Source organism: Notolabrus celidotus, chromosome 4 (assembly GCF_009762535.1).
Source record: "Notolabrus celidotus isolate fNotCel1 chromosome 4, fNotCel1.pri, whole genome shotgun sequence".
Taxonomy (NCBI): domain Eukaryota; kingdom Metazoa; phylum Chordata; class Actinopteri; order Labriformes; family Labridae; genus Notolabrus; species Notolabrus celidotus.
The window spans coordinates 14,659,929-14,685,953 of record NC_048275.1 but is presented as its reverse complement, the minus strand read 5'-3'; the positions used below and the strand labels follow the sequence as shown (position 1 = coordinate 14,685,953).

At 38.5% G+C, this 26,025-nt stretch overlaps 4 protein-coding genes across 10 annotated transcripts in view; 2 read left to right on the top strand and 2 right to left on the bottom strand.

Annotated features, from left to right (window-relative positions):
• cfap43 (cilia and flagella associated protein 43) overlaps window positions 1-11,559 on the bottom strand; it is a 22,889-nt gene extending 11,330 nt beyond the window's left edge. For 2 of the 3 annotated variants that reach the window (XM_034682008.1, XM_034682009.1), the window contains exons 1-19: window positions 11,400-11,559; window positions 10,999-11,252; window positions 10,135-10,231; window positions 9,863-10,030; window positions 9,528-9,678; window positions 9,212-9,356; window positions 8,565-8,644; window positions 8,305-8,436; window positions 8,071-8,184; window positions 7,895-7,972; window positions 7,592-7,740; window positions 7,256-7,359; window positions 5,893-6,042; window positions 4,808-4,962; window positions 4,491-4,655; window positions 4,281-4,411; window positions 2,002-2,167; window positions 1,040-1,153; window positions 250-327 (exon numbers count right to left, since the gene is read on the bottom strand). In XM_034682008.1, the coding sequence (XP_034537899.1) occupies window positions 250-327; window positions 1,040-1,153; window positions 2,002-2,167; window positions 4,281-4,411; window positions 4,491-4,655; window positions 4,808-4,962; window positions 5,893-6,042; window positions 7,256-7,359; window positions 7,592-7,740; window positions 7,895-7,972; window positions 8,071-8,184; window positions 8,305-8,436; window positions 8,565-8,644; window positions 9,212-9,356; window positions 9,528-9,678; window positions 9,863-10,030; window positions 10,135-10,231; window positions 10,999-11,252; window positions 11,400-11,428 (2,460 nt within the window). In that variant the 5' untranslated portion in view covers window positions 11,429-11,559. The remainder of the gene's footprint in view (window positions 1-249; window positions 328-1,039; window positions 1,154-2,001; window positions 2,168-4,280; window positions 4,412-4,490; window positions 4,656-4,807; window positions 4,963-5,892; window positions 6,043-7,255; window positions 7,360-7,591; window positions 7,741-7,894; window positions 7,973-8,070; window positions 8,185-8,304; window positions 8,437-8,564; window positions 8,645-9,211; window positions 9,357-9,527; window positions 9,679-9,862; window positions 10,031-10,134; window positions 10,232-10,998; window positions 11,253-11,399) is intronic. The other variant, XM_034682010.1, reaches the window with a different exon arrangement.
• Window positions 8,869-26,025, top strand: LOC117811623 (cholesterol 25-hydroxylase-like protein). Of its 3 annotated transcripts, none has more exons than XM_034682015.1 (2): window positions 8,869-8,953; window positions 25,003-26,025. In XM_034682015.1, exons 1-2 carry the CDS (start codon window positions 8,901-8,903, stop codon window positions 25,649-25,651), a joined length of 702 nt encoding a protein of 233 aa, XP_034537906.1. In that variant the 5' UTR covers window positions 8,869-8,900; the 3' UTR covers window positions 25,652-26,025. The 3 variants fall into 3 exon arrangements, 1 of the variants encoding a protein (XP_034537906.1); XR_004631032.1 differs by lacking the exon at window positions 8,869-8,953 and adding an exon at window positions 22,113-22,217 and having other exon boundaries at window positions 25,003-25,113; XR_004631031.1 differs by lacking the exon at window positions 8,869-8,953 and adding an exon at window positions 22,273-22,693 and having other exon boundaries at window positions 25,003-25,088.
• LOC117811624 (glutathione S-transferase omega-1-like) lies at window positions 11,995-17,488 on the top strand. The gene is made up of 6 exons (XM_034682016.1): window positions 11,995-12,158; window positions 14,527-14,635; window positions 14,743-14,962; window positions 15,058-15,159; window positions 16,022-16,128; window positions 16,340-17,488. The coding sequence occupies exons 1-6, from the start codon at window positions 12,131-12,133 to the stop codon at window positions 16,488-16,490; spliced, it is 717 nt and encodes a 238-aa protein (XP_034537907.1). The 5' UTR covers window positions 11,995-12,130; the 3' UTR covers window positions 16,491-17,488.
• itprip (inositol 1,4,5-trisphosphate receptor interacting protein) lies at window positions 17,324-23,125 on the bottom strand. Of its 3 annotated transcripts, XM_034682012.1 has the most exons (3): window positions 22,973-23,065; window positions 22,637-22,819; window positions 17,324-19,886 (listed from the first exon to the last, which is right to left on the bottom strand). In XM_034682012.1, exon 3 carries the CDS (start codon window positions 19,821-19,823, stop codon window positions 18,219-18,221), a length of 1,605 nt encoding a protein of 534 aa, XP_034537903.1. In that variant the 5' UTR covers window positions 19,824-19,886; window positions 22,637-22,819; window positions 22,973-23,065; the 3' UTR covers window positions 17,324-18,218. The 3 variants fall into 3 exon arrangements, with proteins under 3 accessions (XP_034537903.1, XP_034537902.1, XP_034537904.1); XM_034682011.1 differs by having other exon boundaries at window positions 22,637-23,125; XM_034682013.1 differs by lacking the exons at window positions 22,637-22,819; window positions 22,973-23,065 and adding an exon at window positions 22,306-22,409.

Sequence of the window (26,025 nt, the reverse complement as noted above, 5' to 3'; positions counted from 1 at the left end):
TTCATTGTGCGTGTGTGTGTTTGTTTCCCTGGGTGGGGAGCTGCTGTATATAATTACAGGGATGAGCCTTAATGAATTGAAAAGCACAAACATAACATGTTAAATGATGCAGAATTTTTGCTAGCATGCACTGTGGATGTTTACTCAGCAGTTTTTGTTCAGCATCATGATTTTATTCTTGCTCAAGAACTCATGAGTAACTTCTTAATGAAGGGCTGAGGGTTTATAAAAATATGTAATAAAACTTACAGTGTCACGCAGCTCTTTGATAGTTTTCCTCATGCTCTTCTTTGCCTCAGAATATTGTTCATTCTCTTCTTTTAGAGCCTGCTCGACACATATGGATTAAAAATGAGGAAAATTTCCACTCTGTCAACATATTGAAAGAGTTAGAAGAAAAATGTGTGTTGATTATACAATATCTCAACACTCACAACACTTTTAAACATGAATAAATCTAAATTACAAACAAAACAACATTTTAATTATATTGTACAATTCATGGAGGAATAATTTATATGCTGTCTACTTCTTCATTTTCAACATGATGCAGCTTGATTCAAACAGAAGCACTCAGGGTACACATGAGTCAGATATAAAGCATGTTGTAGCATACAGTACATGTAGGAGTGAAAGTGCTTCTGCCTGGTTCCCATGGTACGACTATCAACCAGGTGTAAAACCCACTATTCACAGACGGCCCCTCCTTCAGTTTCATTTCACTGTTATCAAGAAGCCTTATCAGGTGACACAGTAAATGCTTATCTGCATCATAGCATATAAGCATTCGCTAATTGCTTTACCATATCAGGATATAATCATAGACAATAGTAAATCACAGTGTTGCAAAATAGAAACTGTGTGCCAAAAGCAACACAGCTGCTTTTTTAGTAGCCTATAACACACAGGTGCAAAGGTTTTTTTTTTGTAATGCTCCACCTGCAATGTAGTAGACACACCAGAGAAGCATCTAAACATAGTTCACATTATCCAGATGTCATGCCATCACCGCAAATATTACAGCACGCTAGTCACTGACCGCCTCTCGCCTGCTCTCCAGCCATGTGAGGTGTGAAGGTGGAGCAGACAGCAGGCTGTTATAACTCTCATCCTGCTCAGTCACTTCCACGGTCTCTGCTTCTTCGGCGCTGATCTAAACAGTGTTCACAACAAAGATGAGAATAACAAACAGATGCAGATATAGACGGGAAAAAAATGTTTCATCAAGAGCTGAAATGTTAATATCGTTAAGTGATAAATAAGGCTTAAGTGTCAGCGATAAATAAGCTACTTTAAGCTCTGTTGAGTTGTGTAACATTCATACCACACATTCAAACCACAGTGCCTTAATTAATAACACAAACTTGTTCTTGTATTGCTGAAACAATGAAACACAAACGCCTTTCATTGTATTCAAATTTACTGGAATGCTTTTATCGACTAAAACAACAACATAACCTGCTTTCATGATTATAATCATGAATACACGCCTTAATAACTTTTTTAAATTTTTCTCTTCATATTTTTTTGTCTCCAACATCAAATTTCCCCTCTGGAAGTAATTAAGTGCCCTATCTCTTGATCTGTCAGTCCATCCATCTCTCTCTACCTGGCTATCTATCAATCTGACAGTGAAAGCTGAAGATACAAAAAATGGAGGGGGAGGCAAAAGTGATGATATGAAGAAAAGAGACACAGACAAAGTAATATGTGCTGCTGAGATAAGGACTCCACCTGCCTTGATGCTAAGCGCAGGAAGAGGACATTTTCCAATGTGAGTCTTTTATACAATTCAAGATCTTGTATTATGTTGTGTTCTTGATTTTGTGTTACATCACACTGAAGGGTGTGCGATATTTTCTGACTCTTATTTGCAAAAGCAGGAAAAAAAAGACAATACATTAAACTACATTGTTATGAAACTGCACACTAGATTAAAACTACAAGATATATTAGAACTACAGGTAAGTTGAATGGGAAAAAATAGAAGAAACACGTTACCTCACTTTCCTGTGGTTTGTCAGAGCAGGGGATCGACTCTTGGCCCCACTCCGGCATGTCAATGAGGACGTCATTCTCTTTACTGAATATGTCCTTCAATAAGTGATCCATGGACTTGCTGTACTGAGTGGCTTCGTTCAGCTTGCCAGCATTCAAACCTTTATCTCTGTACACACAATAAAAAAACAGATGTTTGAAGTTACTTATGATGGAGGTGGATCTACAAAATCAAACAGATACAGAAATTATATTTTGACGCTGTGTTAAAAATTGAAAGGGAAATTTTGATCATTTTGTCTTATGCTGACTGATCTAAAATAAGCTTTAACAGAATTTTTCAGTTTTTATTATAATACATGAAATTTAGAAGTTTTCCAACACCATTTTTCCTTCCATTAACCCTCCTGATATGTTTGTTTCTCTGGAACAGCAATAATGTTCTTGGGTCAGTTTGACCTGGGGCATATTCAATTATCCAAAAGTGTCAGAACCCCAAAAAATCCCAATACACATTTTTTTAAATCTAATTTTTGACTCCATTACTAACCATTTAAATCAAGATTTAGTGCAATGGTGTTCTTTAATTCTCACAGGTCATGGTTCAATGAGGATAACTCACTCGTTTTTCATTAAAATCCAAGTTAAAACTTTTTTTAATGTACATTGGAAAACCCTAAATATAAATACAATAGTTGTACATGACTTAGATTTTTGTTTATTTTATTTTACATTTTGAATTTTTTATGAAGTGATGTTGATAACTTAACATGACTATTCTGTCACATGCTGCCCATATATTAATGCTGCATTTAGCTGGTTTGGAACACAAGTATCGCCTAAAATAGACTTTAAAAAGGGTCAATTTGACCTGCAACATAACAGGAGGGTTAAGTACCCCTCCAATGTTCATGTGATTAACAAAACTTGAACATTAGTGATTGGAAAATATCATGATGGCTAACATTCTTCTCTCTCCAGTAGCACTGTTGTCTGTGAATATCACATGATCATTTTCACAAAGTAAGTTCTTCTTTGCGACTTAAAAATAATAAGTGCTAGTGGAAGCAATAAAACACGTCATTGCTTGGTTGGCTATTGTTTTGAGGAACAAAACAATGAAGTAAGATGTATTGGGAGGAATAATAAATTATGGTGTCACATTGGTTTATTGAATCGCTTACTTTGCACAGATTTCCCCCAAATTACTGTCAAGTCTCATTCTCAGGCTCTGTTAAAGGCTTTTTCTGTAGTCATATAGGTGTCACGACAATAGATGTGAAATCACCACGTTATGAAAAGTTTTTAAGGGAATAACCTTAAAAGATTAGACTGCATATGTCCGGGTTTTGTCATCTGCAAATCCCTTGAAGAGCTCAAAATCACAGTGCATTCTTTTGTCTCAAAAATTCCTTACTTCCCGACTCTGTCTCTGGCACTCCGCACCACACCCATTTGTTCCTGTTGTTAAAGTGAATCTATGGAAACTGATCAGAAATACATATCTTAGTTTTTAAAAATGTTTTAAGTTAATTCAGTGAAACTCCATATTATCCTCAATCAGAAGTAAAGACAGTTTGTGTGACTCAGACCTGACCCAACGTTAACCACAGAGCCCATGTGACAGAGAAAGTCAACGAACGCAGTGGTACATATTATCAATGTGACTTTCTTTTATTTGAGGGGGAGACAGAGAGATCATTTATGTAGGCATTGTTATCAGACATTTTTATTTTATTGTTGTTTTTGTTTTTTAATGGGGTTTGTTGACAATGAGGCTGAATATTAGAACATGCAGAACTGTCCTTTAAATCCCTATTTCATTGTCACTTTAATCAGCTACTGGATTAGACTGGGAGACCAAACACCAAATGTAAAATAGTGCAGTTTCTAGAACGTAATAATAACATTGATTTAAGATGTTTTAGATAATATCTCAGCCTGTGAAATATAAGAAACAGTTTGTAAACTTCAAGCAAAGGCCTGTGACAGCAAGCACAGGAAGCAGATGTGGGCTCTGAAGAGGATCTGATTCAATGTTCAGACTGTTCTGTGAGGACTTTTTTATGACCGTGACTTCTCTCAACCCAACACTTCACATGTATTTATTTACTGATGCCTCACAGCCAACACTAAGAGAGGATAAATCCTCTTTGAAAAGAAAAGCTCTCTCTGTAAACTTCTCTAAATGGCCTGAGAGTGACATCACGGCTACGAGCAACAGTTCCCCCTGCTGTTCACAGTGATGCACTATTTAAGCATGACAGAGTGCTGAGGTTTACCTGAGATTAATGCACAGAAGAGAGGCGTCTTTATAGCCGGCAGTGAGGAGTGATTGACTGTCTGCTGAGAAAGATACACTCCTCACTCCATCCAGACGGCTTGAATGACAATGCAGCTCGATGTATTTCTCCTGTGGGTGTAGGAACAGCATTGTTATACAGAAGACAATGAAAACCTGAGTACATTTAAATAAATAAATGAGCTCCCACCATGGAGGCGGTTTCTCTGATGAGTAATAAACCATCTCGGCCCACAGAAGCCAGCCACAAGTTGTGAGGAGACAGAGCCACAGAGGCAGGGCCAAGGGGATGACCTTTCACTTCCTGCTCTGGTTTTAGTTGGACTACCTCTTTACTGGAGGGACCGTCTGTGTCCTTTGCCAAAAATAAAAATCAGAGCACAGGCTAAAGATTACATGACATACATTAGAAATACAGGGGAATTGCAAAACACCAAGAGATGTGTTAGTTTCTGAAATAATGAGACCAAGGATCACAATGATCTGACATATGAAGTAGCAGTAAACCTGTGGAAGCTGAAATCTCTGGTGAGTTTTCCTCTTGTGGCAGTAAGCAAAGACTTCACTGATGCCCAGGACACAGGATACAAGAGGATGAGGCACTTCATATCTGGACACTTTCAGGATGCTCGTAGACAGACAATCGTGTTTGTCTACACAATCTGGACCAACAGATATGATTAGAGGCATACAAAAATGATTAACTTCACAAGTTCTTAAAAGTAGTATATATTTTATCCTGTAACAACTTCCATAGAGAGCATTCTAATCCCTTCACTCAACACTTCTTTAGAAAGTGGAAGGGCTGAATCAGCTCAAGAGGGCACTTTAAATTCACTTCATACGCTGTCTTATGGCACTATGACAATCAAATAATGTTTTAATCAACACTTGAGATTCTCCTTATGTCTGATTGAAAGTAATATGCGTCCTATAACTGTCATGCAGAGTGCTCTTTTGAATACCCTGAAGAGATGTTTTTAGTGAGTGTCACAACTCTCAATGCAGCCACTCCCTAGACTTAGTGTTTGCACTTTCCTCCAGAGAGCTGTCTGTCTCATAGTCTTTCTTGTTCAACATAGTTTCCCCATCTGTATAAACAAAGGGTGTGTCTTTGTGAGCCGCTCAGTGGCTTTTCTCTCCTTTTTTTAATAGTGGCAGTGACAACATGTCCAAACATAAGGATTAAAAAAAGTACAGTTGAGTGTGAGTAATCGGTTCTGCTCCTGTCTCTGGTCATGATTATCTGTTTGGAAGAAAAACTAAAGTCCACTGTCAAAGTCTTCCTGTGAAAGAATGATGAGAGTCCTTGACTTAAAACAATAAGAGCAAGAATGGGTCAAGTATTGAACATAATTTGCTGCCTACAGATGGTGTAACTGTGTAGTAAAGGAAGCTACATGATTCATGTCATTTTTTCACCATGGACACATCTGGCTCTAATCTATTCTACATTACCATAATCTCTCTCTCCTCGAGACTTGTTATGGATCATTTTAAGATAGCTTGTCCTATTCAATTTTCTAATGATCTTTATTTAAATAAGAGTTTTAAAACAGAATAAGAGTTATTAATGTCACATAACGCAGTACCTGAAAGATCCCCTGTAGGCAGAGTCAGCACCGTGAGAAGATTACCATTCTGATGTCTGCCCTCCTCTCCACTGCACAATGCAAGAACTTTCACCTGTTTGGAAGTCCGGATGTTTTGTGCGGACAGTGATAAAATGGGTCCAGAAACAACTGGGAAGGAAAAGCAAATAACAAGGTAATCTCACAAGGTACCATAGAGAGCATCCTGACATACAGCCTCACTTCCTGGTTCGGGAGTTGCAAGGCCTACGAACAACAGCAGCTTAACAGAGTAGTCGGGACAGCCAGCAAAATCATCGGTGCCCCTCTCATCTCCTTAATGGAGATCTACCAGCAGCACTGCATCCGCAGAGCCTTCTCCATCCTCAAGGATCCCCACCACCCTTCTCACTGCCTATTTTCCCTCCTGCCATCAGGGAAGAGGTACAGGGGAATCTGCTGCAGGTCCAGCAGGATGCTGAACAGCTTCTTCCCACAGGCTGTGAGGACCATAAACAGACTGTGTCCACTCCCCCTCCCCTTTACACACTCACATCCAATTTTAATTTTCAATTATTACATCCTCAGAATTACTGTTCTCAAGGCGCCGTTGGCCTAGTGGTTTGGGCGCACACCCCATATACGGAGGCTGTAAACCTTGACTCTCTCTTTAGCTGTTCTATCAATAAGGGCAAAAAATACCACAAAATATAACTAAAAAAAGAATCATTGTTCTTTATAGTTAAAGTAATACTGGACAATTAGACCACTAGACATCTATATCAAGCCTTTAGTGCCAAAACCAGAGAATTACACTGATGTGATTTGCACTAAGGGTCTGTTGCGAATGTACCCAGTAGGACATGTTCCCTGCATCCACACCTCACATTAGAATCCTACAACAACACTGGGATCAGCCAATCACGATCCTGTGACACCATCAGTGTGCTCCTACTGAGATTCTTTCATAATTCCCTGATACTTCGCTGAGTTTTAATATTGAGTTAGTACACCAAGAAAAAGTCCTGAGTGAATCTTAACTACATTGCTAATGTACCTTCCTAGAGCTGCAGCTCTTCAAGCTTAACCAGGGTTAGTAAGAAGCTCTTGTTATTGTCAGCGAACATTTTTCCTCTTATGAATAAGTGAGGTTCAACTACCTACCAACAAACTGTATTCACATCATGGTGGTTTATAGAAAAAAAACACAATGGTGCTCCTGTTTGAAGGATTTACAAAGGGTTCTAAAGGATGAGAAGGACCTGCATGCTGGTGATATCACAGGGTTGTGATTGGCTGAGGAATGGTACATGTTCTACCTGGTAAAGTTACAATGTGAGTACAGTAGCAGTAACATGACTTATCAGTTACGAAAAGTGCCTACCTGTGTATCCCATGACTGAAAACCTTTGCGATGGCTTTGCATCCAGGACATAGATATGAGAATCCGAGCCACCAGTGAAAAGATAGTGTCCTTCTTTATCAAAGCTATAAAGACATAAACACAGAAAGCACACAGTAAGAGCACTTGTAAAAGTTTGATTTGTTTGATGTTTCCTGACCACAAGCAGACATGCAGTTACCCCCTGTGTTTTATGAGTACAGATAACTCATTTGATTTTATTGGTAGAGATAATTTACCCATAAAACAGAGGATGAGATTCATTTGTAAAAGGTAAGTGTTAAAACCCTGAAGCGTCAACAGATAGAGGATACTTGCACAAGGTGATTCACGGGACAGTGGTACAGGTGAACCTGATGCACCAAGCGAGGCTGCAGCTCCCTGTTCAGGTCAATGAAAAGGACATATCCTGAAGATGTTCCCACTGCTGCGTACTGTGCAACAGGACAGCAGGCCAGACTTGTCACCTAAATAAAGACGATACAGGCTTTACGTTCCCTTCTTTTCTGATCTTTCTGATTGTTTCGTGTAAACAATTCAAAGTTAGTATACATATGAATAGTTAGAGAACAAGTGTATTAACGTGGCTCTTCTGTATTTTTCTGATGTCGGGAATCTGACCTCAGTCTGAAGCGACAGGGAACCGAGGCAAAGGCCATCTGTGGACCACAGCTGCAGATTTCCAGACTCCCTCACTGACTGGAACCAGCAAAAGAACACAAACACCACCACTTACATAAAAGATCCAAATTGCACTGGACAGACTCTGTAACTCTTGAGCAACACAAATATTTTACCACACAAATGTTTCTGTCAGTGTGCGACACAGCTGCTGCCACAAAGTTGCCACTCAGAACATCCAGGATCTTCACAACCTCGTCTGATGTTGGGTTCAACTTGTAGATTTGCCCCTGATGGATGAGAAAACTGTTACATGTCTGTTCATAACAAATGTATTTTCTCTCATGTTTTCCTTTGATGGATTACTGTGTATTTTTGTACAACAGACTGCACGGTAGGGAAGTTCTTACTGTATTAGAGGGTACAAGTAATGTCTCATAGTCTGGTGAGTGCATCACAGTTGTGACAGGATCTCCTAGTTGCCACGTTTGAGTGATGTTAATCTGTGTCTCTTTGAACTGCAGACAGTGCACCACACACTCCTGAAAAAACATCAGCATGTCAGAGTTCTTTTATATTGGATCAATTATGATAATAATGATGAAGATTAGAGATAATGCATAATAAAATGTTAATCAAAGTATATGTTAAAGGGTGCCTGGACTTGTACCTTTCCTATAGCAGTCAAACCAGTCTTGTTAAGGGTTAAACCTTGAAAGCCGATCCGTCTCAGTTCAGGACTTGTATCTGCTGCAGAAAAAAACGTTGAATACAAAAATATGACTCAGATCTGTTTTCTATTACCAGAAAATAGTTAAAACATTTTTATAGTGAAATACAAATTATTAAACGTAATGATTTCAAGTATCTACTACATCCAAGAGCACTAGTGTGTGATGTGAATTATTTCCATGCTGCCTAAATGGTGGCCCCTGGAGGCTGAAGCTGTCACTGCAACAATGTGGTCTGCCTGATTGATTTTTCAGACAGGTGTGTCTGCAGCCACATGAAGGTCTCTCAGATCTCCATCCACTTCCCCTGCTATGCGTTCCTGAGCATGTAAGCCATGTCGTTTATCTGCATTACTTTAATCCATTTAATCCACTATCAGTTAAGCATGTTGTTAGTAGTTATGTTGTTGTTTATTTGAAATTAATTATTAAATATAATGTTGACACATCAGAAACCATGGCTGTGCCTGGAAAATAAATCTGCAAACTGCAAAACCTTGTCACCATCTTTTTAATTTGGGAGTCTCAGACAACTTTTAAGAGCCTGAAAAGTTTTAATAGTGTGTGTGAGAAAGCGTGTGCTTACTTGTGGGGTTGAAGAGGATCGAGACAGAAAGACTCTCTGGATCAACAAGCAGTAGAAAGCCTTCAGCACAGCCGACATAAAGCCCTGACTTCGCTGTCCAGCAGATGGCAGTAGGAGTCAGTCTGGCCTTGGTGCAGAGTTTAGTCTATGCAAACAGATAGTTTGATAATAGTTTACATTCTGTCTTTGCTTGTGTGTCTGACAGCAGAATTGTTTTCCTGACAAATACAGCTGTATCAATAAAACAAATGTATAAGATGGTGAAAATATATTTATTTTGTAGGTATTGTGTGTGGGATTGAGACTGGGATAATACCACAATGCTTTCTGCCTTGTCTCCGTGGAGCCCTGTGATGGCTGATGGAGGCATCTCTGGACCAAAATAGGGAATTTTTTCATTGGCAGCATGAAAGGTAGCAGTCAAACCTTCAACAAAGGATCCATCAGTTGCTGGAAGGTTTATCACACTGCAGTACAACATGACATAATGGTTTGAGTTAGTTTCAAGTCATTTTTAAAGCAAATGAGATGGAGAATAAATGCTAAATATAGCTTAATTATTTGTCATATCACATGCAATTGACAGAATAACTCTGTCCATACATTGATACACATCCCGTCCACTGGATTGTGCAGACAGCTTTAATATACCTTGGTCTCAGGTCATGAAAGCTGCCACTCTTCTCAATATTCCACACAGTGAGGCCGGCAGTGCTCTGGGCACAGAGCTGGAGGCAGTTCAGGGGGTTGAACAGCAATGAAACAACTCCTTGCCCAGCATTTGGTTTTGAACATATTTGCTCAGCATTCTCCCAGTTCCTGCATCACACATGCAAGATCATAGTAACATAGAGGATCAGTCCCAATTAACATGAGTGAAATATGTAGCACACAATCTGAGGGAGCATCTCTCAGTGGCTTACCACACAGTTATGGTGTACTCTGGTAGAGATGAGCAACAGCCTAAATAAGGACCCCCATCACTTAATGTCAGAGATGTGTAGTCTAGTTGGGCTCCCCCTGGAAAAGAATAACAGATACGCTTTCAGTACGCTGTTTGGGTGATATTACAGAGAATTCTGGATTAAGAAGCTTTCAATACTTAAAAGTTACATATAAATTGTCAAGCAACACTTTCTTTTTGTCTTTACAACTGCGCTTAGCCATACGAGCTGCAAATATTCCAGTTGACCAGCCACTATTTGCTGCCCATCCAGTTATGGTATTTGTTAAGAAACTTTTACTTTTACCCAAATGACATGTCTCACTGGTTTATAATATTCTGTTAGAACAAACACAAACTCCATTAGCAATTCTATCTAAATGGAATAAAGACTGCTCTGAGTCATCCATAAACTGGGCCAATGTCTGGAGAAATACAACTCATTCATCGCAATCCTAATCATGAATCAACAAATTTGTATTTTATTTATCAAACTTATTTGACACCTATATGATACTACAGAATGAGTATAGCTAGTTCTCCATACTGTTATAAAAACTGACCATTTGTAGGCTTATGTTGTCATTTTGTACACCTGTGCATTGTCATCATTACAATGACATGACTGTATGAATTGTACTGAGAATGTATTGGAAAATGTATACCTGCAAAATCAGTCAAAAATGAATAAAAGGGAAATGGAAAAAAAACAAAACAGATATGCTTTCAGGGATGAGAGAAAGTTGTAATATTTGAGAGATGCATACAATGAAAACCTTGAAATAACATTACATTATGGAAACAGATCAGATTAAGATTCATTTTGGAGTTAATATTAGCTTACCTTTTAGTTCATTCTTCAAGTGAAGCTCCTTAAAAACGTATACAAATATAGATGGACACAGCTTTTGCTCAGAGAAAGCAAAAATCCCGTTGTTGGCATTGGCAGTGAATGCCCCAACACCTCTGCCAGGACTCTGTAACACACTTTGAGCTTTTGTCTCCAGGTTCAGGAAAGAGATACAACTCCCACATGGATAACACGCTGTTTTATTGTCGACAAAGGTGATGCTCTTGCCTGTAAAACCTTGTATCCATCTGGAGAGTGACACAGAACATAGACGGGTCATTTAGGGTAAACATTACTTACAAGCTAGCTTAACTGCTTCAAACAAGAGTGGAATAAACAGTAGTTTAAATATCAACACAATGAAGATACATATGTGAGATGTAGTGGTGAAATACCTGATTTCTAAACTTCCAGTATCATCCATTTTTAGACAAGAACAAAGTCAAACGCTGTAAAATTAAACTTTTTCTGTCCAACACAAACAAACCAGCAGGAGAGTCGTTGCGTATCCATGGCAACAAGAAACCGCTGTAGTAACCGTCCTCTTATTCTATTGGCTGGTGCTTTCGTTGCATTAACGTGATGTTGAGACTATCGGAAAAATAAGCTTCCAAGTAAGCATCAGCGTGGAAGTCAACATTTTCTAATTAGTACAAGTTTACAGGAACTATAAGCGGGCATGCATTCATTCAGTTTCTTTACTCTTTTTTCTCGTGATTACGAGTATTTGGAGAAGTGTGTCGAGATCTCGACTTATCTTTATTTTTATCTCAGCACAGTAAAGTTGTTTATTCCATTATAAGGGCTTGATTTGCCAACTGGATAACAAAAGCATGACCTCTCACAATGGCCAGTATCACATCCATGGTGTTTTTGTATCACGCTCTAGAACCATCACTTAAAAAAACCCGTGAACAGTCCGGTCATAACAACCACTCTTGCATACGAACACTGAGAACTTCGAGCATATGTGAGCAGCACGTGAAGGCAACCTGGAGGTGATGTTCGAATACCCGGAAGTTGAGCACACATTGGGATACTGAGGACGTTGTGTTCTTGTCAAGTTTTCTCCTTCTCCATCAGAGCCGTTTTGAAACTGCATTTATTCGCCACCTGAAACAGAAACATGTCAACCGAGAAGTGCTTTGCTAAAGGTAAGAAGTACACTTTTGAAAAAATTAACTGGAAACGCTCTCTAGCTAGCTAAACTATGATGATAAACACAGGTGTTAGAGTTAAACCTCATTACCTCTATAATCATATAGTCAATTGGAGTATTGAATTGAAAGTATTTAATTAATTTTAATTGAATGCAAAGGTTTGAGTGAAATTGGTCAAGTTATTTTTATTTTTATTTGCACACCATATATACTCAGCCGGTTACTGTATTGTAATCTGTCAGATGCAGGAAAAATTATTGGAATGTTTTTTTGCACAGTCATCGTGATTTTGTTAATCTAACTTCCGCAGTTCAGGTTACAAAACGAACAGTGGAAACGAAACTGCATGAAGTGCAAATGATCAAATCATATTACTCTCACTATGACATTTAAACAAAGCTCGTCCATTATCCTGTTTAAGATTCTTTTTAAATAGTATTGAATTATAGGTAATAGTATAGTGATGAGATAACAGTGAAGTAGCTGTCTAAAATGTTGTAAGATATTTTCTTTGTGCACACTAGAATGAAAAGCAGATGTAACAGAACACTGAAATATCTTCAGATTTTCTGTAGATATTTTAAAATCAAATCAAATCTTGGATCACAGTTGATCCAAGGTGCTTTACAAGAGAAAATGAGGAAAACAAAGAGAAAATGAAATAAAAAAAACACAAACAGAGGAAGAGAGAGGAAAAGAAGAGTGGTAAGAAAGCAATATAATTAAAAATGAAATTAACAGTAATAATGAAATTAATGACAAGAAATACAATTAACAGTTTTAGTCAGTCATTTGAAAGGGACCCATTATATAAGTTTCCTTAAAAAATAATCACATGGTCTTATTTCCTAAAAGCTGAGTCCAAACAGACTGTCTCACAACAAGATAATAATGGGAAATAAATAATACTGTAAAGGTTGTAGCAATTCATTTCAAGTTTGGGCAGCTTATACAGGTGTGTCAAACGTTACCACTCCCCAACATTTGTGTGTTTTTTTTGTTTGTTTGGATAAAATAATAACTATTACGTCAATCAGTCTTGTTGACTGGGATAAGCCGGCCTGTCCACTTTTTTTATATAGCGTGCCCCAGGGTAGAACAAGTCAACTGTTGATTGTTTGCTTGTAAAAAGAGAGAGAATTATAGCCAACTGGGGCATAAGTTAAAGTATTTTCCTTTGACATATAAACCATTCTTTTGAACTTTGTTTGAAATAATGTTATACTGAAGCTTGCCTTAACTTCTTTGTGACATTTTTCTTTAACTAACTATTATATTTATGATAATGTTGTACATATTGTACACCATTGTGATACTGATCAACATTATATAGTTTTTAATTATTGAATCTTATTCTATTTAAGGTTCCATGACAGTAGTATATTTCTACAGTACGGGACTACGTGTTAAATGTTTTTCCGCCAAAAATTCTTGTATGTGTAAAACCTACTTAGCAATGCTCCTGATTTTGCTTCTGCTTCTATGTAAACCATTATAAAAAGCATTATGCCTATGATAATGAAGTTCTTATCTACACTCCACAATTGTAATAATAATGTGCGCTGATAACAGTGATCTCATTACATCACAATCTTAACCACAATAGGGATTTAATAATGTTTGCCCAACCAGAGCAGGGATTTCCTCCAGGCCGCCTTAACAACCGTAAAGGAGATCAGTGTGAGATTAGTGCGGTCTACCCTTTTTATTCACTGAGTGGGTGATCACAATTCATATTAACCACAGGGCAGATCTTATGTTAAAATACATTATCAGTTTCTATTGCACTGTCTGCTATGGAAATTTACTCCAGACTTTCACATTTGATAGACATTGCCTAATCTTCCTACAGTGTAGTAATAAACTTCCTAAAGTTAAGTAAAAAAAAAAAAAGCAGAGGTACAATCAGTAAATGTACATAAATGATCTAAGCTAAATCATCTTTGTGCAGACTGCTTTCTTTAGAAATGTCATACATTTTCAGTTGTTATGAATGGGTTAATACAAAAGGTGCTTATTTAAATGACTGATTAAGGTGGAACACATCCTGACTCCTTTATATACTTTGAGTTGTGTAATTTGTAAGATTCCATCATATATTTAATATGATCATAAGTTTGGCTTTGAGATATTTCATGCTGAAGATAAATTTAGATCACCAAGTACACTATCTCAAATGTTTTCATGTTTAAGTTTAAAATGGAAAAGCAGATTACACAGCAGCGATCTCAACAAACAGTCTGAGTTAATGTTACAGAAATATAGTTGAGTGGAAACTTTCAGGTATTCATTTTAAGCAAACAAGACCCAACATGTTCATGTTGTTGCACTTGTATGTAATTATTTTTTGAATCTCTTTCAGGTAGTACCGCTCCTGGTCCGGTCCCAGAACACCAAATCAGGCTCTACAGCATGAGATTCTGCCCTTTCGCTCACAGGGCCAGACTGGTGCTGACTGCCAAAGGGATCAAGTAATGACACGTGCATTTTACACTGATTTAAACAACAATCACTGATATGAACCATGAGATTCTTTTATTCTGTCCTTTTTTTATGACTTTTTCTAAATCTGTTTCAGGCACGACACAATCAACATCAACCTGAAAGACAAACCAGAGTGGTTCCTTGAGAAGAACCCCCTCGGTCTTGTCCCGACACTGGAGACCCCTGCTGGTGAAGTCATATACGAATCTCCCATCACTTGTGAGTACCTGGATGAAGTTTACCCCAAGAAGCTGCTCCCTTCCTCTCCTTATGGAAAAGCTCAACAAAAGATGATGCTGGAGCATTTCTCCAAGGTATGAAGGTTAAAGACTGACTTCTAAATCCTGTTTTTATTTTGTATACTCTCCTTTCAGCTTTTAAAATAATCAAATAATCACTTTTTCTCCAGGTGACTCCATACTTCTTCAAGATCCCAACAGGGAGAATGAAGGGTGATGATGTTTCAGGGCTGGTCGCTGAACTGAAGGAGAAGTTGGCCAATTTGAATGAGGTGAGCTGCAGACTTAGAGGCTCAGTATTGTCCTTAGAAATGAACTTGTGCAACTGTAACTGTCTATGAAACAACCAATGGTCATATAGGGGTCATAATGTTGATTTTCTGTCTTATTCGTTAATCATGATTATTTCCTTTTTTAATGTTTACTTCATTTCCGGTTTTGGGTTCATGGGTGTGGTTAACCTATTAAGTACCTGTTCAGTTGGGGGTGGGAGGTATACAAAGAGGGTGAGTGGGGTTGAGTATTTTTTGTTGACCGCCATCGTCATTGTCATTGTTTATTTCGATCATTTTTGGTATTGATTTATTTTGAGTGTTTGTTAATAAATAGAAAACTTACTTTATTTTGATTCATGGCAAGACGCGTCACAAGCACGACCCCATTTAGTCTCTGCGGCAACTTTCAATTTGAGCCGCTTCAGGTCATATAGAATAATGTAAGAGTCAAACTTACAATGTTACAATTTCATTTAGCAGACGCTTTTATCCAAAGCGACGTACATTCAAGAACAAAAACAACACAAGCAAAGATCTAGACAAGAGGAAACAAGATCAGTAAGAGTAACAAAGTGCTTCAAGTCCATTTGGATGCAGGTACTGCCAAGCAGTGTGAAGGCAATGCACAAAAGTAAATAAGGATTTTATTTTTATTTTATAGTAAAATAAGGAACATTTACAATGAAGCAACCAAACAATTTAAGACCTTCCATTATCATCATCAACAATTAACTTGTCATCACCACAGTGATTACCAAAGTACCAAGTGCTGGGTCACTCAAGAGCTGAACGCGTTTACTTTGCTAGTTTAAATCATTTTATCGTCAATGAAGTTGATGCATATAATCTTTATTTTTAGGACCTTGTCAACAAGAAGACCATGTTCTTCGGTGGAGATTCCATCACGATGATCGACTACATGATGTGGCCGTGGTTCGAGAGGCTTGAGAGCTTTGGGCTGGAGGCGTAAGTTTTAATCTCTGAAGATGTTTGACATAAATACATTTTATTCATGAAAGATGTTCAAAACAAATATGAAGTACAATACAAAGTCCAGTGAAGAGCAGGACTCACACAGCAAGTTGTCCATTTCATCTTTCCTTTAGAACATCTAATGCTCTTTCTACTGGTGTGCTTTCATTTAATCTGAATGGTTTTGTTCCCTCTCTCTTTCCAGGTGCCTTGACGGCACACCTGAGCTGAAGAAGTGGACTGAGCGCATGATGGAGGATCCAGCTGTTAAAGCCTCCTCCCACAGCGCGGACACCTACAAGGCCTTCTACAAGAGCTACGGGGAGGGGAAACCCAACTACGACCTGGGCCTGTAGAAGTAACCTCAACCATGAGCAATCCGTGTTTGTTTTATCCATGTGTTTTGTCATTTTTCAATCAGACAAGTGTACTAAAGAGCAAAGCTTGACATGCCAGGCTTTATTAGAATTCGCTGTAAAACCAAAAACACTGGCCAGAGATCATGGGTACTGACAGTGGTTATCTTTGTTGATTAGGGTTTCTTCATCAGGCTTTGTGTGTGCTTCCATAAAAACGAGACGTTTGAGTCTTTCTCTGTCTAAACTGTAATGATAGCACATCGTCTACCTCAGTCAAGGTATTTATAACATGACAACCGCATCACTGTAGAGCTCTTAAACTTATAACTTCATACAGCTTTTTTAGCATTGTGTTTATTTCTATCCTTAATAAAGGAGACATGAAAATCACTTAAAAGCAAATAAATTTTACTGATTGAACATCCATTCTTTAATTAGCTCTGAATAGCTGCACGTTCCCATTCATCACAGTGTAATCAATATAGTTGTAACCTCTGTAGCTGAAAGCTCTTGGTGTGTTGCATTACTACTGTATGTATGCTCAGAATCAATATCAGTCATAGAAACTGTTGTCAGATAAAGAATAAGAAACACCAGAATTTTTTATAGGCAATGAATCCTACTCCAATCATAACTTCTCACAGTGCAACAACATGTTATAAAGGTGTGTGTAAAATAGCATAATACTGATGATCACCTTTGTGACACTGAGAACTCTGGCATCACACCTCTAACTAACAAGCCACTAACCCATTGATTTCCCCTGTCGTACAGCCTGCTGGAGTTATGTGTTAACAAAATATAAAAAAATATTCAGAAAAACACTACAATGAGGAAACATAGTTTTTATTGGACATCCAAAACATAGATACAACTTGCTTTATTTTGAATCATCCATTCCAACGCTTGGCACTTCTTTTGATAGGTACTGTAAATGTCTTGTCTGTCACGATCTGAGTTTTCTGTCTGTCTTCCAATAAACAAACAAAAACACACTTCGAGTCCGCCTTGATTTGTTTACAACTAAAAACCAGGAGCTTTACCGAACATGGAAGCTTTAAATTTGGGAAATACACCCAGTAAAAAAATATAAAAAGGAACCTTCGCTTTTTAATAGAAAAATAAAAAGTATCAAATATAAAATATTACAGTATTTAATAGCTGCCATCATATTTGCAAAAGTGTGAATGAAGACAAAAAAACGAATGCACTGTTTGGTGCATTAAAACCGGTTAGACTGCCATAATATGAGAGGTATATGTGTGAGAGTCTTTCCCCTAGCAATAAAAGTGCTTCGTCTTTTGTGGATGAGTAGGGAAATGCATTCCAAAAATGGTCATCCTGCATGAAAATAACTTGTAAAGCCTCAGAAACAGTGTACAGAATTACTTTTACATGGGTAATTATACCTGTAGTAACTTCAGGACACAGGCTGTCCTGCAACTAGGTTTCTAAAAGGACAAATCCACTGTTGAAATTCTAATGTGTTGTTTGAAAGAGGTATTTTGATATGCTTCTTACCGTGTGGAGGGACAAGAAAGCAGCTGCAGCAGAAACCGGTATGCCTAGATTACCTCAATAGCAAAAAATAACTTCTGTATGTGCACCTTTTTATCTCAGTACTTGTGTTTCTGGTGCTACATGTGACATTATTCTTAGTAGATCTGAAAGACACAAGGAAGTGCTAAAATTGGAGATAGTTTTGAAGACTAACTCGGCCAAAGCTCACAAACTTTCATCTCGGCTGTGGTGTAAGAATCCGTTTGATAACTGAGGCGTGTATTCCTGTATTAAGACATTAGCATTTCTCAACATCTCCTGAAAATGCCTGACTGTTGCAGCGTAAAGGTCCGTCTGCAGCACCAGAGATCGCAGCAGGTTGACGGGCTCTGCTGTACGAATCATCTCGGGAACCTGGGCATGTTTGGGCACTTTACTGTTCCCGATGAGAGCATGATGGAGTCTTTTCTCCTGCAGACTCTTCTGCATGAAGCACAGCACGTCTCGCAGTCTGTGCTCCATGTTCTCGTAGCCCCAGGAAGAGCTGTTTTTACTCAGCAGCAAGTGCAACAGTGCTGTCTTAAAGTGGTAGTTTGTAAGTGCGCTTTTCCCTGTGAGCCCTGTCTGCTTCCTGTGTAGGAAGGTAACAATCTGGAGGCAGTGTAAATGACAGGAATGTTGTGGTAGGCGTTTTGCATAATATTTCAACAAGTTCCTCTCGTAGACAGCAAAAGAGAGAGGCCAGTACGGGTCTGCAGGACTCTCACAATCTGATGGAAAGTGGGAGACAAAATAAGCATCCGTATCCTCCAACTGAACCACCGGTATGATGTTCATTACGATGACTTTCCCTGAGCGGAAGCGGATCTTCAGAGCGCCTGCGGCATCCAGGTTACGGAAAGTGACCTCAAAGTCGTATTTGTGCGAGATGCGTCCCCAAGCTTTAGTTACAGATATCTGAAACCACTTCATGACTTGATCTTTGGCCAAGAAAGGTGTGTTCCTGGAGCACAGGAGCTCCTCGGGACTGCGGTCCACTTTGGTGACATCATTCCTGCTGTGCAACAAACAAAGCATGTCCTCTCCCAGGTTAGCAGAGCCACAAAGACACCCCTCCTCGTTTTCCTTGGTTACCTTTATTTTGCCGCAGCCTTGCATGTCTGGAGGGACGTCGCTGGAGGAGCTGCACCACAGCTGGAACTGAAAAGAGTGCGGGTCTGGAGGGGAGAAAGGCACCAAAAGGTCGCACATGAGTGGCTTGCACACCTTCCATGACTCAAACATGCTCCCGATCCCGACAAAGTCCCAAACTTCCATGTCTGCCTCCCTGTCACAGACACTCCTGAGTGATTCCAGCAGGTCATCAGCAAAACCCTCGACGAACTCCCTCACCCTCCAGTTCTCGTGGGCGGACGTGTAAGTGCATTTGTCACAGAAGTTGCTCAAGAGGTCCTTATCTAGAACCATCATCCTGGGCGTTACAGATCCACTCTCTGAAAACATGTCCTCATCCTCGACAGGGCGGACGTCTGTGTCAGCAATATCCACCCTGCACATCTCAATAGTGAAGAAAATGACAAATGACACAGCGCTCCAGAAGTACCAACTATAACCCTCTTTGCTCGATTCTTCCTGCTTCGACTCCAGCTGTGACAACTCCTCCTCCAGCCGGGCCTGCTCCTTTACCAGCATCTCCTCATGCTCCCTCATGCGACTTATCAGCTCCTCATCCTGCTCTGGGAGCGTGCTGTTCTCTTGAGGAAACAGTAAGGGATGGTTTAATATGGCCGCTGCCACCACCATACACACTCGTGCTATGGCCCCTTGCATCTTCAGCTTGTTTCTAATGCAGTTGTTCAGAAACACTTTGCAGAAAACGATGCAGCTCAGATCCTGAAACGGAAACAGAAGTAGTTGTTTTATTGGGCAGGGAAGTAGATTTAAGACAGAAATAGCATTAGTGTACTTGATTAAATTATATTTAAATAAATCCAGTTGTTTCTACTGAGCACTCCACCCAAAGAGGAAGCACAGTTTTTACCTCTAAATATAGAAGCAGCAGGCTGAGTAACACATCAGTCAAGTATCACAATGTGCAACATGTGAGGAAGGAACATGGAGCCCTTCTCTGATAACCCTGTTTAGTTACTAACATATTGCCTGTTGACATTTACATCCTGTTAACATTTAGTTAAAAATAACAATGAATCTCTTTCTGGAAAATGTCCAATGCCAAAGTGAAGCAAAGCAAAAACAATCACAGTGACATTATTATCTGCTTTCCTGGACGTCATAGGGCAGCCAACGAGAAATGCAATATATTGTACGAAATAGGAAATTGCATAAGTCTCTTGCTTATGTCACAGTCATTTTGTATTGAGACCTTAGTTATCATCATAATATCTTTGTAATTAAATGCTTATAACCTGCCCAGTGGGATGTTCTGCAACAAAGTGAAATAAGAAAAAGGGAGTACACATGTATGATGAAACACTGTACGATCATATGAGTATTAGCTGTCCTCTGTCAGAGCCAAGCCACAAAGAATGTCAGTGCAGTAATGGCAGAGTATGTGAGGCCAAAGAGCGAGAGAAACTTCCCATGAATTACTCACTGGGACGTTTTCCAAAGTTTACATGGCTCTGACCGTCCAAACAAACATCACGCCAGACAAGGGCGGGTGTACTGTGGCTCACAAGAATGTATTAAAGAATATCTAATGTTACAGGACATACATTTTATAGACAACCTAAACAATCAACTAAAGAATAAAGTAACCCTTACTTTTTTTTCCCCCCACAAATCTGAGTTTCAGTATTTCATGGGTTATGGTGCAATGAATGTTAACAGACTCAACCAGTTAAGGTTGATATCTGCATTTTACTACGACACGAAATCCACAAACATACCAATAAATGTGTAGAGTACTTTCCAGATTCACATCATTTACATAAAGTAAAATAAGCTTACGAGTTAGCATGATTACTATAAAATAAAAATAATAAGCTAAGAGATAAGATATTACTTTATTGATCCCTGGGGGGGAATTCAGTTGTTGCAGCAACCCAGACAGAAGTAGGGGAGAACGGGGTTGGTTGGCACACGGGTTGGTTGGCACACTCATTATATCTCGCTACCAGAGGGCACTGTCTCTCAAATTGGGGTATAGACATTTCCAGAATTAGGATCAGAGCTCACTTACATAGTCTTCTCTGGAGTAAGACAGCTGAACTTGAAGTGAGAGGACTTTTTGTTTTTCATGTCAAATTGTAAATATTCAGCTCCTCGGTATCCTCAGCTATAGTTCAGATTTTTATTAGCTAGCTAAATAGTTGTTAGATGGTTGTTAGCCTTGATACTAGCAAAAAATTCCAGTTGGGGTTCGTCGTCACATTCTCAACCAGGACATGTAACAACCAGTTGAGTCGGCCATTATTGTTAGGCCTATTTGTTTTGTTCTGTATGTTGTTATATAGGCTGGCCAAAAGATGTGTTTCCTGTTCATGCTCCTTGCTCATTTTATGTTAAAATGCATTAAGTTATGTAAGCCTATCACTTGTCAGTGCAATTAAACATTCAAATTTAGTCCTGCCTTCTTGCCTTTTTAAAAAGATTTTTCCCATTAAAATAATATTGTGACAACCAACCCCATAGTGTGTGACAACCATCTCCGTGATGGGGTTGGTTGTCACAATGTGTCAGGGTCTTTGATAATTAATTGCCTCTTTGTTACAATGAGTTGGAAAATGAGAGGGATACACATTTCAAGCCAACACCTTAAGCTTCAATTTACTGTAGGAATGACTATTGAAAGATGTTTTGATGACGAGCGATCATCAAAACAGTAAAAAGTGTGACAACCAACCCTGTTCTCCCCTACAATCAAGAAAAAAAGTTCCAATTAGTAAAATAAAACAAGTAAAAAATAAAAAATTGATAAATAAAGACAGAATAAGGTAGAATACAATTTCGATATATAAAATGTTACAAATAATATACAATGTTACGAATAGATAAAATACTCAGTACTATGTTATTAGAATGACGCATGAGCGTAATTGCGCAATATTAAAGTGTGGTCGTCAAATGCGTCATAAACTACTTCCACATTTGATGCGTCCTGTATATTAAGTCACTGCTAGCACGTTTTGGGCTACTTTTTAATGACATTTTGAACGTAGGTTTAACGTAACTGGACATGTAGGCTTCAGGAACAACATCTAAGTAATTATTTCATTTCACTACCACTTTAAAACTGCATTTCAGTAGACTCATTTGGGTGAGGTTTGAGTAGAGACTCGTTTAAAATCACCTCATAGGGGTGTTACAGTGTAGCTGTAGCTCGTGCAATGACGTCCCCTCCTCAGTTGTCGTAGCAACAAAATAGTGAGCCTCTCATCACGGAAATGTAGTTTTTTCTGACTAACATTATGAGTCACTTTACATAAGTCAGCTAACAAACCGGGCTTTGTGGGATGCTTTATATATCATTTTAACACAAACATCTAAAACACCTCCTTGCCTAGAACATGTGTTCAAAGGCAGCATATTTTTTGGCTACTTCGCTAACTGCATGTTGTCACACGAGGACAGAAAAGTCCAAATTTACTTGATAAACGGTGGAAAAAAGGAGGTAAACTTACCTTTGCTCTTTTCCCTGACTGAGCTCATGGTGTCAAACTCCTGCAACTGTATCAATGGTGAGAACAGACTCATCAAACTCAAGAGGAAGACGAGGGAACAACTTCACAGCGTTGTTCTTACACATTTCCTGACTCTGTGCTCCACCCATACACAGACTAGTACATCGCCCAGCTTCCTCTGTGCTGCAACCAAAATAGAGATGTTGAGCACTGAGATTAGACAGTGTAGTTTAGTGTTTGTCTCAGATACTAAAAAAAGATATTCATGTATTCAAAGCAGAAATATGTCCATGTAGCCAATAGGCTATAGTTGTCTATTACCATACTTTATTTTACCATTAGATTTGCTCTAGGAGTCTTAAAGGTTATTTCATTGGTCATCGACAAACATGGAGAGCTCTTCATAACTTTTCTGTGCAAGACTCGGACTGTTGTTGCCATTACAGAAAGATCTGGTGACTTTTTAAAGAAGTTGTTGTGACAGTTTTAGATTATTGCAATATAGTTTTAGAGCCAGTAGAGGGCTCTGTTGTACCTTGCATTCAGTGATGATAACCAAGGGTAGAACATCTACTCAGATAAGGTTGAACCCCCCCTTGTCATGTTGTAGTGTTACAGGTGGTTACCTACATCAAAGTCAGCTTACTTTCAGTTACAATTTCTGCATCTTACTACTACTACAACAAAAACAACAAAAACAACAACAACAACAACAACAACAACAACAACAACAACAACAACCGTTTATTTATAGGTGCCTTTCAGAGCACTCAAGGTAATCCTACAGGGCACAGTTTATAAAATAAATAACAATATAAAATTAAATAGATTCAAATGAACAAATCAAAGTATCCAACAATCAATAATTTGGGGTCAGGGATAATCATAGACTAGCAGCACATCAATAGTGTTTGATTTAGTCCAGCCATTGTAAAATAAATAATAATAATAATAATAATAATAATAATAATAATGAAAAAGACTGATTTTTTTTTAGAAAAATGGCAAATTCTTACATTTGAGATGCTAGAACCAAGATATTTTGTTTTTATTTTGCATGAAAAATGACTTAAATCAAGACACAGGTAAATTCTAGTCAAATGACAGTTATAGGCCTAAGAATAACAATTAAAAGTTCAGCTCTTTGAACATGAAATCCAAAAATCTAGCCTGCAACATAGACCTTGATATGTGATTAGATGATGCTGAAGATTATTATTATTATTATTTATTTATTTATTTTTGAACACTTTATTTTTCACATTTTCACATTTTCTTTTATAACAAGAACAAAAGTATTGCCAACAACTGGCATTAAACAAGTGGTCACGACTTTAAACAAATTACATATGATAAAAAATAACCAAAATTAAATAAATTAGACACAAAGTAATTGTGTATAGATATGTATATACACCAAAAACCACTTCAGCTGTAAGGTACAATAGGGTACATAAATTACTTGTATTCGATTTAAAGGAGATCAAGAAAACACAGGTCAGTTGTGAAACAGGGACATTTACATTCTACCACATGATCAGGTCTGAATACCACCTCACAGACATATGTTGCTTTAAGTGGCATTAAGTTTCTCAACATATTCAATAAATAGCATCCACATATGGTTATATCTTCCAATTGAGATGCTGAATATTATTTAGCACACATTAGAAAGTCAACTTCCTCCACACATATTTCTCTTTATTTGTTTAATTATTTATTTTTCATTCATTCACACATAAATTATAAATATTGAGCAAATCAAGAAAGTATAAAAGCATGTGTGTGGGTGTGGTAGAGACTTGTAAGTGACACATTCATCCACAAGGTGGTGCTTAAGCTTATGCAAAAGAGACCAAAAGTGAAGTCACATTTATTTCTTAATTTCTTTATTAACATAGAAACCAGGCAAACACCCTGTAACAACATATAATTTAATTCTTTAATGGACTCTTTTGTGAATGAGTCTCTTTTGTAAGTTGCTCTATTTTTAAAGTATAGCAGTAAACAGTGTTACATAATATAAAGTTTAACAGTGTAATTTTTAGCAGCCTTCACATGACAAAATAATTAGTTGTGTATTCCCCATCAGGAAATGCTGTGTATCTTAGGCAATGTTTCCACACTTCATCAAACCACTTTCACTTTGAGTCATCTTTGATTTAAAAGGTTACGACAGTGAAGTTTTCTCATCCTTCAGAGATGACTGACCCAGACAGCACAGAGAGGCTTCTCCTGCAGACTCTGTGGGATTGGTTAAGACATCAGCACTTCCTCAGATCTCCATTTTTCCCTGTGTTTTTCTCCCTGACTGTTCACCTGAGTTGCTGCCTTCCTTACATTTGCCTGGATTTTCTGTGTTCCAGGCTTTCCTTCATACATCGATTCAAGATCCAGCCGCACAGCAAGGTGACATGGGAAATGACTCTGAGATGCTTGTACAAAATCCTCCACAACCATTTCTGTTTTATTTTCCCTCTCTCTGTCTTACACTGGTACTGGAGATCAGTGTCATCTCCTCCGCTTGCACCGGATATCTGGTCTGTTTTTAAGGATGTTCTGGCCAGCCTCCTCCTCTTCGACGCGCAGTACTTTTTGTGGCACCTGCTGCATCACAAAGTGTCCTGGCTGTACTTCACCTTCCACAAGGAGCACCACCTCTTCACCTCCACCTTCTCCTTGACCACTGAACACACAAGCGCCTGGGAAATGTTGAGTCTCAGCTTCTTCACAACCCTGAACGTCGCCCTTCTGGGTTGTCACCCGCTCGCAGAGATGCTGCTGTATGTCACTCACATGTATCTCTCTGTGGAGGCTCACTCAGGATATGAGTTTCCCTGGTCGCCGCACAGGATGGTGCCCTTTGGCCTCTATGGAGGAGCTCGGCATCACGATCTCCACCACTTCAAATCCAAAGTGAACTACGCGCCCTATTTCACCCACTGGGACAAACTTTTTGGCAGCCTTCAAGGAGAAAACATGCAACGAAAAACAAAGACTTTAAAACAGTTATGATTCCTTATTTTTCTCCTTTTCTGTTAAGCTGTATCACATTCACAATTATAAATACACACTTTTAACTTCAATGTTTCAAGATCTGACATTTTTTCAGTAAAGAAACATCATCGTATTTATTCATATATTTGTGATGTATCTAACTATTGGTAACAGGAAGCTAAAAGTTCCTCAACTCAGCCTTTTTGCATCCTGCACTGCAAAAACTGAAATCTAAGTAGGATTGCATATCTCAGATAAGGGTGAAATTTGCTTAGTTTTTGCGTGATAAGACAGTTTTCCTCAGTACGCAGTTTTTATGTTGTTTCACTTGTTTTGAGTGTTTTGGTCCTAAATGATCTAAGTAAGATATTACAGCTTGTTACTGCGATTTT

Bases quoted from the DNA above. Each gene is read 5' to 3' on its own strand.
- itprip (XM_034682011.1), bottom strand. From the start codon at position 19,823: ATGCAAGGGGCCATAGCACGAGTGTGTATGGTGGTGGCAGCGGCCATA.
- LOC117811624 (XM_034682016.1), top strand. From the start codon at position 12,131: ATGTCAACCGAGAAGTGCTTTGCTAAAG. The intron at 12,159-14,526 runs GTAAGAAGTACA...AATCTCTTTCAG, and splicing joins CGAGAAGTGCTTTGCTAAAG to GTAGTACCGCTCCTGGTCCG. The intron at 14,636-14,742 runs GTAATGACACGT...AATCTGTTTCAG, and splicing joins CTGACTGCCAAAGGGATCAA to GCACGACACAATCAACATCA.
- LOC117811623 (XM_034682015.1), top strand. From the start codon at position 8,901: ATGAAGGTCTCTCAGATCTCCATCCACTTCCCCTGCTATGCGTTCCTG. The intron at 8,954-25,002 runs GTAAGCCATGTC...TCTGTGTTCCAG, and splicing joins TGCTATGCGTTCCTGAGCAT to GCTTTCCTTCATACATCGAT.